The sequence below is a fragment of the Castanea sativa genome, chromosome 1, assembly GCF_040712315.1.
Source record: "Castanea sativa cultivar Marrone di Chiusa Pesio chromosome 1, ASM4071231v1".
Taxonomy (NCBI): Eukaryota; Viridiplantae; Streptophyta; class Magnoliopsida; order Fagales; family Fagaceae; genus Castanea; species Castanea sativa.
In genome coordinates this window covers 69,839,817-69,852,103 of record NC_134013.1, presented here as the reverse complement: position 1 = coordinate 69,852,103, position 12,287 = coordinate 69,839,817, and the positions used below count along the sequence as shown (strand labels likewise).

General features: G+C 35.2%; 1 protein-coding gene across 1 annotated transcript; it reads right to left on the bottom strand.

Annotated features, from left to right (window-relative positions):
• Nucleotides 1-1,650: 1,650 nt before the first annotated feature.
• Nucleotides 1,651-7,118, bottom strand: LOC142617967 (iron-sulfur cluster assembly SufBD family protein ABCI8, chloroplastic). Its single transcript, XM_075790945.1, has 2 exons — nt 5,532-7,118; nt 1,651-2,193 (listed from the first exon to the last, which is right to left on the bottom strand). Exons 1-2 carry the CDS (start codon nt 7,008-7,010, stop codon nt 1,975-1,977), a joined length of 1,698 nt encoding a protein of 565 aa, XP_075647060.1. The 5' UTR covers nt 7,011-7,118; the 3' UTR covers nt 1,651-1,974.
• Nucleotides 7,119-12,287: the final 5,169 nt, after the last annotated feature.

The following is a 12,287-nucleotide window of genomic DNA, read 5'->3' as shown; positions in this document are numbered from 1 at the left end:
AAGTTAGGTTTTAGTGTTTGGATAACAGTTAATATGGTTTTGGATGATGAGCCAACAAGAATTGAACCCGGTTTGTGCGAGAAAGTTGGTTCTTGGCATAGTCCGAGGAGTTCTGTTCTAGCGTATATTGGATGACCATGGTTACAGGAATTGTTGAGATTGCTATAGTGCTTTCTCTTCTCCTTTTTTCCTCTATCCTTCTCTGGGATTTCTACCCTTATTTATATTACCTCTCTCTCTTCATCCTTACCCTACACGTGGACTACATGTGGACAATTGATGGTTGTCCCATCAGCCCCCTCTAAAAGTCTTCTGGGGTGGCTGTAAGGCTGCCATAATACTGTTCAGAGGCCACTTCCTCATTAATGCGGTGGTAGCAGTTTTCCCTTAGATATTTTTGAGTCTTTATCCCTCTTGTACGTTCATGATACTCGTTGCTATCATTAGAACTTCTTGGAAGGTCATCCTTGATCATTAGGATTTATACTAGATTTGCGTTTGACTTTATCCGAGGAGATAGTACTCCTCGGACTCGGACCACCCATGCTTCTCGGCCAAAACCACATGCTCTCGGCCAAATCCCAAAATCCATGACCCCACAGTACACATGATGCACTAAATAATTTCATCACTCAAAAAGAAAAATAATTGGAGGGATTTTTATTTTTTGTGTGGAATAAGTAGACTGTGAGAGAGAAAGATAATTGGAGGGTTTTTTTTTTTTTTTTGAGAAATAGGTAGATAGTGGGGAGGAGAGGTGGAATTCAAACCACCAACATGTGATACCATAAAAAATATTATTACCATTGACCTATCACTTGAATCTCAATCATTTTAGCATTTACCATAATAACAATCGAGCTTGAGCTCTTAATTGTTGGAGTATGATTAATTGAGTTTTTGATTGTTTAGATTGGTAATTAAAGTAAAATAAAGCTATTGAATATTTGCATATTTGATCGTCATAACTATCATTGCCAAATTCAGCAGCTTGTTCAAGTATAATTGTATAATTGATTTTATTTTTCTAACAAATTTAATAATTAAGCCTTTTTCTCTTTATTTGTAACTAAACGTCTTGACTAGAACATAGTTAATCATGTGGGAAAAAAGAAAAAGAAAAAAAAAGGTTAAGTATTTTGAAATTTCTTAGGTTTTATTAGTTAGATAATTTTATCGATTGTAACTCTTTTTATTTTTAGAAGCAAACACACACACAAGAGAGACGGAAAGAAATTCAACTCCACTTAAAAGCCATGGTAACTTTTAAGAGAAGATAAGACAAGTTATGTTGCACACAACACACTCTCTTATGCAATGTTGGACAACTACCCTTTTTTTTTTTTTTTTTTTTTTTTTTTTATAGAAACAAGCACACACAAACACACAAGAGAGAGAAAAAGTGATTCTAACACAAAAACATACTACAACTCCACTCAAAAGTCATAGTAACTATCAAGGGATCGATTAGAACTCTAAAGCCGCTTAATTATCGTTATGTTTCTAACATCAATTCACCAAATATTCCAACATCAATTCACCAAAATCCCATGGAAGTTTCACTGTCTGGTTTGAAAGTTCAATTGAGCTATGTTGACCTGCTAAGGACGCAACAATTATCACAGTCATAACCCTCATGTAGCAAAAAAATTTGAAATCTCAAAGCACAATATCACATTATCCTTTTTCATTTCCTTCAAAAGGAAAAAATGAATTCAAGTATTAATTATCCATAAAAACGATTATAAGGACTTGCAACTTAATATAAAACAAAAGATTTTATTATACAACAAGCAATTTAACTTATAACAAGCAACATTATGTACACAGTAACGGTAGTGACGTTCCTCCAATCGTGTAGTATCAATAGTTGGTCGATATGATACGAGACTTTACATTCTTAAACCTCACGACCAAAAAGACCTAAATTTCCTCCAACAAACACAAGCTTTTCGACACAGACCTACTTGGTACCTAACCAACAGATCCCTCAAGCTTCAAACTCATTAGTTGATTCACTTCAGAACCAAACTCATCAGGAAGCTCATTGAAAACATCCCTGCAAAACCCAGAAATCATGGCAGCCATGGCTTTCTCATACTCAATTCCCCTCTGCTGAAAGTAAAATAGTTGATCTTCACCAATTTTGGAGGTACTGGCTTCATGTTCAATTTGAGCAGTGGGGTTCTTCACCTGTCAAAACATCTTAGAGTATAAGCCACACATAAGGATGAGCAGTTTCAACAAGATAAGGTGTAAGAACTTCAACAAGATAATGCAAAACATTTATCTTTCATTAATGATTTACCAAGGTAATTCACATCACAGACAATGAGTTTTCTAGCTATCTTGAAGCAAACTCTCTAACTAAACAACACAACCCCACCGACACCCCCCCCCCCCCAAACACCTCTCTCTCCTCACCCTGGTCTTCAGATTCAGTTGTGTAAAAGAAGAGCAGCAATCATCATATACATTAAAGTTATGGCAGTAACATTTAGAGTGGACCAATGGAAGTGACGTGATTCCTACCAAAAACAAGCTCAATTGTTTATTTATTCATTTATTTTCTGCTCTACTCTCTAGGATGACGGTAATGATGCCTTCTTTGTGTCATGTCTGAAAAACAGATTATAAGAAGCTTTACCATATGATATTGCAATTTTGCAAATAGATAAATAGTTCAGCTCTTTTTTAAGATTACTATTTTTTCAAATTCATAAGCACAGAGGATGGGTCTTGAACCCATGATTTCACTCTCCACCTAAAACTTATGATTTTGTAACAACTCCATCTATTTTAAAGTGTACCCCAATTAAAAGGTCAGTAAATACAGAGGACAACTCCTCTGATACAAAAAACAGCAACATCTCAGAAGGACATAATACCAGAATAAGTTGCAAAAAATGTATCAATTTCCATCTCAAAATATTATTCCATCAGATCAGAAACAGTATGTCAGTCCCTTCCTTTTTTTTTTTTTTGGGTAAAAACTAATTTGGTCCCTAAACTTTACCAAAAGTTTGCTTTTTGTCCCTAAATTTTAAAAAGTTCTTTTTTCATCTCTAAACTTTGTAAAGAGTTTTTTTAATAGTTTAAAGACAAAAATAGGGATGAAAAAAGAACTTTTTTAATAGTTTAGGGATGAAAAACAAACTTTTGGTAAAATTTAAGGACATAAATAAAACATTTTTCAATAGTTTAAGGACGAAAGATGAATTTTGCAATAGTTTCAAGACAAAAAATAAACTTAAAGGATGAAAAACAAACTTTTGATAAAGTTTAGGGACCAAAATAGTACTTTACCCTTTTTATTTTGAATATGTCAGTACCTTCTTGAAGTGCAGCAAATATGAATAAAAATGGTAAGTTTATACACATGAAGTAGGTATGAAACTCAGTAGACATTAGTAGTCATTTGTGGGAGAAGGAAACAAGACAAGCAACTGAGAATTGATGTAAATGATAATTAGAGTTTGGAGATACTCCAAATTTAGTTTCTATACTAGCATTATATAAAAGGAAGCACTGAATCAGTGCTAAACTTTACTCGTTCTCATGTATCATATTAAAAACTAACCTCAAAATCAAAGTAACCTCCAACTCTCTTAATTGGTTTATTTGACATGTAGATAAAGTAACCACCCTATCCCCATGTGATGGATCAACATCTCTATAGCAATTTCTCTAATGAATTTCACCACCCACAAAAATCTTTCCTGGATATATCAAATTTCCTGATCTCACCATTGGAAAAATTGTGTTCCATACAAAAATCAATCCAATGCTACTTATGAAAACAATCATAAATTCTACTTCATTTTACTTCCCGAATATCATAATATGCTACTTATTAAAAAAGAAACTCTAATTGTTTATCACTGAATCTGCAATAACACAACCTGATACATCAAAAAAAAAAAAAAAATTGATAAATAAAGAAATTGAGGTACACCGGGGGTGTACATGGGTAGCATACATCAAATATTTATGAGCAGATAGTAAAGATGAGACACCTAGAAAAAATTGTCAAATCAGTCAAACGGAAAAAATTCCAATTGCACAACTGATAATTGACTCTAGGATCTATTTAGTCCCAGATTTAATTTCTTCAATATTTTACAATAACTTCAACTTGGATGACATCTTTCTTAAGGAGAAAAAAAAAAAGTCCAAATTCATATGCACTTTCAACAAGCATTCAGGTTTATGAACCAAAACTCATAAATTTCCTATTCTTCCAGTTCTCTATCCCCCAATTTTTCATTCTCCCTACCAAACCGACCCATAAGGACTAGATACATCGGGTTAGTAAACGACCTCAGAAACTTCAAACCTTCCATGACCAAATGGAAAGGTTTATACAGGACTACAAGAAATATAAATGAAAAAGAGGAAGAAGATGAAAATGAGAAGAATAAAAAAGAAGCAATTATACACATCTGTAAAGATTAATAGCTCAGTAACCCTAAATTGCAGACTATTTAATGCTGTTTTGGTAAATTGAAATTACAAATTGTTGTTGCTTTCAGATAATGTCATAAACAGAGTACACTCTCTCATCTGTCTCTGCCCTATGACCATGAGGACATGGAGATAATCCTCAGTCCATATCCCTTGCATAAACTTGAAGTAATTATAAAAAGAGAGGAGAAATGGGGCAACTCCAACATTCCAATCATTAAGAATGCCAGAGTCTTAATTGCCTCCACTTACTCAAACAGTCAGACATGAAATGAAACAATGAACTAAAGTACAATACAAGATACAAAAATCCTGTCCAGATGTAATGAAATCTCTTAAATGCTTAGGTGAAGTCATTTTTTTCCTAAATGGCTTGTAGTTGCTAGTCATTTATTGTCCCAGAAAACTTCTTTTTATGTACAGAAACACTTCTATAATTGAAGCAGTTTATGCATACAATAATATCTCTAATCTTTCCCAGAAACCTCATTGACTCGTTGACTATCCGGATAGCTTGGACAGTCAGGTAACCTATACATTAAATGTATGCCCGCACTGATTTTTGTGTACTTTGCAAGACAGCCACCTTTGAAACTAATGTTAACTTAAATCACACCTCTAGGTAGATTCCAAAACAATATAGGCATCTTGTCTTCAACTATGCCCAATTGGCCAACTAGCATGATATAAATGGTGCGTGGGACTTTCTTTTTAAAAAATGGAAAATTAATAAAGGAAATTAAAATTTTTGAGAGAACATCAAAGGGTGTGGCAACCTGTATAAACTGGGAGAAGGGAGGGGGGGGGGGGGGGAGCAGGGGAGCATTTATAATTGTATATAGTGAACATATCAAAGGGTAGATTTCAGTAGGACCACACAGTGATAAAAATAAATTTAAGTATGACATCCAGTAACCCCATTGGGCTGGGAGGGAAGTGGGATCTGAATACAGAATACTCCATATAAAGCTCTTCGAACAAATTAAAAAACCAAAATAATCAGCATGAGTAATCAATCAAAAATACTAAAAACAGAAATATTAATACAAACAACCTAAAGAAATTACCTGGATGTATGGATATGTATTGGCAGCTGCAGTGTCACCAATAAGCATGGAATCACATTGAGAGGAGTTTCGAGCATTCTCCGCTTTTGACTGAACCTGAACAAGACCCCTATAGCAGTTCCTTGAATGTCCAGCCGATATACCTTTAGAAATAATCCTACTCCTAGTGTTCTTCCCTTTGTGTATCATCTTTGTACCCGTGTCTGCCTGCTGATAATTATTCGTCAAAGCTACTGAATAGAACTCACCCACAGTATCATCACCCTCCAAAACAACACTCGGATACTTCCAAGTGATGGCAGACCCTGTTTCCACTTGGGTCCAGGATATTTTTGAGCGATCCCCAGCACAAAGGCCTCGCTTTGTAACAAAATTATAAACCCCTCCATTCCCTTCCTCATCCCCAGCATACCAATTCTGCACTGTGGAGTACTTAATCTGTGCATCCTCAGCACAATACAACTCCACCACAGCAGCATGAAGCTGGTTTCTATCATATGAAGGCGCAGTACACCCTTCCAAATACTCCACAAAACTCCTGTCATCCGCAACTATTAACGTCCTCTCAAACTGCCCCGTTTCCAATGCATTAATCCGAAAATAAGTCGAAATCTGCATTGGACACTTGGTGTCCTTTGGAATATAACAAAACGAACCATCACTAAACACAGCCGAATTCAACGCTGCATAGTAATTATCCTCACTAGGCACCACCCTCCCCAAATACTTCCTAACCAAGTCCGGGTACTCCCTAATAGCCTCTGATATCGAACAAAATATCACACCGGCCTTCTCTAATGTCTTCCTATGTGTCGTGGCAATCGACACACTATCAAGGACGGCATCAACAGCAACATTAGCCAATCGATTCTGCTCATTCAAAGGAACACCCAGTTTATCAAAGTACCTAATGAGTTCCGGGTCAGCCTCTTCGAGGCTATTCAAAGCAGGTTTCTTCTTGGGTGCAGAGTAATAACAAATATCTTGAAAATCAATAAGTGGGTATTGGTTATCAGACCACTTGGGCTCTTTCATCTTCAAGAATTTCTCATAAGCATTCAATCTAAACTCAAGCATCCAATCAGGTTCTTCTTTAAGCGAAGAAATCAATCTAACTGTTTCCTTTGAAAGCCCCTTAGGGATCGAATACGAATCAATATCTATATTAAAACCAAATTTCTTATCGTACTCTATGTTTCGAAGAATTTCCTGGATTTTCTCACTAGCACTAGGTGTAGTTGTAGTTGTTGTTGAAATCGAAGACTTACCTGGTGCAGAAGAAGAAAGATTAGAACTTGTACCTTGACCCGAATACCCGACATCTGCTCGGACCTTGAAGAGCCTTGAAGTTGGGGTTTTGAGGTTCGGGAATTTTGGAACTTGGGGTTTTGGGTGAAACCCTTTTGGGAGTTTATGTGAATCGTAGGTGGGTTTTGGAGAAAAGCCAGAAATAGTACCGTTAGCTAAGAGAGAAGCCATGGATGTGGTGTGGCTCAGACAGACGTGACTGAAGAGATCCACACAAATTAAAGGTGGTTGTCTTTGTTTTCTGTGTTTTGTGTTTTCTCGCGAGAAATAAATATTTTGTTGTTTCCTTGTCCACAAATTTAAGGGGTCTCGTGTGTATAACACATACCTCCAAGGATGAGAACGCGTGGCCTAGTTTCATGATGTTTCTATTAAGAGTGTTTAGAAAATTTCGGAAACATATCACCTGCAATTGGTGACTATACATTCCCTGCAATTTAACTAGCTGGTCCAATGACAAAGTGCCAAATAATTACAAATTTACAATAAGACACAGACTCACAAACTGATATGTCAATCCCCATACATTCTTAATTCACTTCCAACACTAATAAGTACTGGTTTATTTTATTCAGCAAAAAAAAAAAAAAAAAAGGTACTGTTTTATTTTAGGAAACAGTTAACTAATGTCATATGAACATTTATTAATAAATCATTTTTTAAAAATTTTATGGTAAAATAAAAAAACACCGGATTGAAGGCATTTGCCTTGTAGGGTGTCGGCTTTTTTTAAAATGATTTTTGGAAGCCTAAAAATAAAATAATCATAAAAATTAAATAATAATAAAAAAAAAGCTCAAAATACTGAACCGATTATTGGAAACTCTTCCTAAGAGCATCTACATTGGTAGAGTCATAAATTTAACAATATGGTTCTACAAAAAACTATTTTATCTATTTTACTTTCTCACTTTACAAAACACTAAATATCAATAGTTTTATTTTAGCTATCAACATAATAAAATAATATAAAAAACACAATAAAATAATATATTCACTACAAAGCAGTGTAAACATATGAATAAAACAATATATTTAATATAAAGTAATGTAAGCACAATTTAATAATACCTTTTTTTTACCTATGAGCTACAATATACAACCACTTTTGGTTGTGCACTGTAGTTGTGGAGCTAAATTATTTGACTTTGGCTCTACTAATGTAACCATAAATTTGTATTTGGTGGTGCTAAAAATGTTAAAAATAGTAATATAACTTTTTAGCACCATCAATACTAATGCTTTAAAACCTTAATATGAATTTAGAAACACAATTTGGGAAAAATGGCATTGGTTGAGGGGCGGGGTGAGGCGATGCGGCGTGCATACTGGCATGCCTATGGGCATGCTGGTAAGACCAAATAACCTCTTTTGGGCATGTAGTCAAGAACATGGCAGTCCTTCATGCATGATGTCTAGGTCATAGCAGCCTCATGTGAGCGTGCTACCAAGGCCATGACAATCCCATTTGGGTACGATGTCAAGGCCATGACAAGCTTGTGTGCATGATGCCAAAGCCATGAGAGCCCCACATGCACACTCCCTAGGCCATGACATTGAATTTACTTCTATAGTAAGCAAACTTAAAAATTAATAAATAAATAAAAATTTAACACCTCCCCTCTTATAGTTTTTCATGATACTAATTAATTAAGATATGACTTCTACAAATGAAATTGACAAGAGTGCTAAAAACAGTTAAAAGGACATACCTCATCATTTAAGTGAGATTTGGTGCTCTTGATAAAAACAACTTGACTTGCGTCTTCCGAGTAACGTGACTCCTCTCTATGCATATATATCCTCGAATTATCCTTATCTCATTGAACTTTTCTTTTTTATTTCTGCTTTATGAGAGCCAAATTGTTGATTATAGGAATCCTTTTATTAAAAAAACTAAATAAATAATCATAAAAAAAAATTCAATTTAGAAATAGAAAGCTAATGCTTTGCTTTGCTTTAGTTGGATTCAACAATTCTAAAATCTATGAGAAATAGTTTACTTAATACTTACGTAGGAAACCTTTTCACCCGGAAGTACAAATCTCCTATGAGTCCGTTTGGATAGAACTTATTGCTGAAAACTGAAAACACTGTACAAAAATAATTTTTTAATGTGTAAAAATTACTGTTCATCCCAAAAAGTACTGTTTATTGGCCTAAAATCGCTGTTCATGGCCAATGAACAGTGACATATGCGCGTGGAAAAAAAAAAAAGCGGGCTGGACGTGGACGTACTGTGCTATCCAAATGCATTCTAAGTCTTTCAATTTATGAATTGGTCCTAACAATTCTTCCAATAGTGTTTTTAGATTCTGCCTTTGTGTCATAAATTGACACTTATTGGGACTTGAAATTTTCATGAGCTTGCCATAGCCATTACAATCCCAATATCTTTGAATCCAAATCTTCTTTCTCATCAATTGTGCTCCACTTTATACTCCACCAATAAAACTTAGACAGCTAATCTCTCTCATTAAATGAGATAACACTGACTTCAACTCTCACCACTAACGTTAAAATCCCTTTTTTTTTTTTTTTCTTCTATTTTTTCTTCCGCAGCTTTTATTTCTTGTTGACTGTTTCCGGCTTTTGGTTTCTTTTTTTTTTTTTCTCTTCTCCATGTGGTTTGAGTCAAGCCGCAGCTAGAAGAAAAACCAAATAATCCCTTCTTTTGTTTTCCTTAAGAATTTGTTTGGAACTGATGGGAACACTATTGCTGCTGTTGGACGTTTTCTGGGTATTCTCATCGTTAAACTCGACACTCATGTGGTTCCTAATATCAATCTTCTGCGAGAAATGGAGTTCCTAAATCAAATATATGTGCCTCAATTAAAAAATATCCTAGATTTATTACGACAGGTGCTATTTGATTTAAAGGGATTGTAGAGGAAGTCAAGGAAATGGGATTCGATCCTTTGGGGTTGAGTTTTATTTTGGCTATTTTTGCAATGGGGGGAATGAATAAATCCACATGGGAGAGGAAGGTCAATGCTTATAAGAGGTGGGGTTTGTCTGAGGAGGAGATTCTTGTAGCATTTGGAAGGAGCCCCCATTGTAAAAGAAACCACATGGAGAAGAGAAAAAAAAGAATCCAAAAGCCGGAAACAGTCAACAAGAAATAAAAGCTGCGGGAAAAAAGAAAAAAAAGAAAAGAAAGGGATTTTAACGTTAACAATGAGGGTTAAAGTCAGAGTTATCTCATTTAATGAGAGAGATTAGCTATCCAAGTTTTATTGGTGGAGTATAAAGTGGAGCACAATTGATAAGATAGAAGATTTAGACTCACTATTTACCTATCCATTCTTTACTATCTTATTGATGTGTAATACGTATAATGAATTAGACAATGGTGCAAGCTTTTCCCTGCTCCCTCTCCATTATTAACTAGTTTCAAATTGACTACCATTAATTACAGACAGATTTCTCTTTTCCCCCCCTTTTGCTAGGATAGGCAAACCCCAACTTGTTAACTTGAACCAATCTCCAGTAATTGAAGCTACAATGATGGTGGATACCCATGTCTTGATCTTCTACATATAAGTCGCTTTTGAACGGAACTACCTTGGGCTGAGGGGGGCCATGGCCCCCCCAACCTTTGAAAAAAAATTCCCTCAAATATATATTAGTATAAAAAATATACTTTTGTCTCTAAAATTAAAATACTTGGCCTCTCTCCCAAACAATTTACAAGCTAACCCATGAAACAAAAATGACAAAAATTATCAAATCATCCCTTCTCTAGTTGTCCCAAGAATATCAAGAAAAATATTTAACTAAACATTTGAACAATTTACAAATCCGGACAATAAGGAAAATCTACAATACAATTCACATATTCAGATAAAAAAAAAAAAATCTTTGGACATGGTCTAAGTTAAAAAATATATATATAGATATATAACAAAACAATTATAAATTCTAACAAAACAAATCACAAAAATCCAATAACCTCTATCCAATTTCTACCTCACATTTGAGAGTTTTTTGTCCCTCTTAAGTAACTCCACCCTATAGTCACAAAGACAACTCCTATGCTGCTAATTACTCCATCCACACACTAATTAGTATCACCAGCAACTTGTATAAGTTGGTGTCTTTAACTCAATCCGTGAATTTTTATTTTATTTTTTTAAAGATCTACTACTCACTTGGATTAGTTGGTGTCTTTTAAAAATTTACTTTAATGATGCATTATTAACATTAATTTATGCTTGATTATAATATCTATTATTGATTTTAAAAAAAATACAAAAGAATTTTAAAAATTAATGTTAATAATGCATCGTTATCAACTTTTAGTATTAATATTCTAACTTTTTAAAATTCTTGCACAAAAAAATTTGGCCCCTCCAAAGTTTGAATCCTAGTTCCGTCCCATCGCTTTTCTACTTTTGCATACAAAAGGTCATTTTGCTCATATCTTCCTGTTCAATCACTCAACGATTAAGATACCAGTGATGCAAGGCAGAACAAATTTTAACCTTACAACAAATAAATAAATAAAAATTCATAAATTTATTTATGATTTTTGTCAACTGAAGTTTCACGAATCTAATTCATTATCGCTGTGATCGTAATAGAATTGATAGTAAATTTAGCATTTTATTTAAGTTCTGAATCAGGTATCTATCTTTGGTCGCGGTGATTAAAGTATTTGAAAACTATTCTGGACCATAACTGCACAAGCCCAACTGAATTGGCCCACTTTGTTTTTGATAAAAATTATCATAAAGAGGTTTAGGAAATGTTTAGGAAAATCCACACATAAAGAGCCTGCAATAAACACAGAGAGAGTCACCTTTGTAGCTTCGTTGGAGTAATATATATCGGGTAGTCAATCTATTCTTAAAAGCCAACCAATTGATAGGCATGTCTAGGAATTGCAACTGAGAACCGAATTAGTCTCCACCATTCTCTCAAATTTCTACAATAAGACTACCAATGCCCAACAGCACGAGCTCCACAACCTCCAAATCCACAGCCACAGGCTATCTTCGGGAGGTTTGAAAGATATGATTGCTGAATAGTCAGACTTTGATTCCTTAGGCAAAATAATAGTTTGGCAACTTTTTTTATGGTAGTATTGGCACAGAGTCCACAGTAATACATTACAGGCTGTAACGTTTACAGGGATATTTCCTATGAAGCACGGGTGCGGCGTTTGGGCCGCCGCACCCGCGTCGGACGCGGCGACGCGTAGGAGACGCCGCTGCCTGCGCGTCCGTGCCGCGTCTGGCAATAAAAAATCATTTTTTTCGGCGCGATTCGCGCCGATACGGCGTCGATTCGGGTCGACGCGCGCGAAATCGGGCCGATTCGGCCTGAATCGGTCCGTATCGAGTGAAATTGGTCCGGCCGAAATCGGCCGATACCGGAGAAATCGGCCGATACCGGCCGAAATCTGCCGATACTGGCCGAAATTCAAAAAAAAAAAAAAAAAAAAAA

Coding starts and splice junctions, on each gene's coding strand:
- LOC142617967 (XM_075790945.1), bottom strand. CDS start 7,010: ATGGCTTCTCTCTTAGCTAACGGTACTATTTCTGGCTTTTCTCCAAAA. Junction 2,194..5,531: donor ATACATATCCATACATCCAG/GTAATTTCTTTA, acceptor ATGTTTTGACAG/GTGAAGAACCCCACTGCTCA.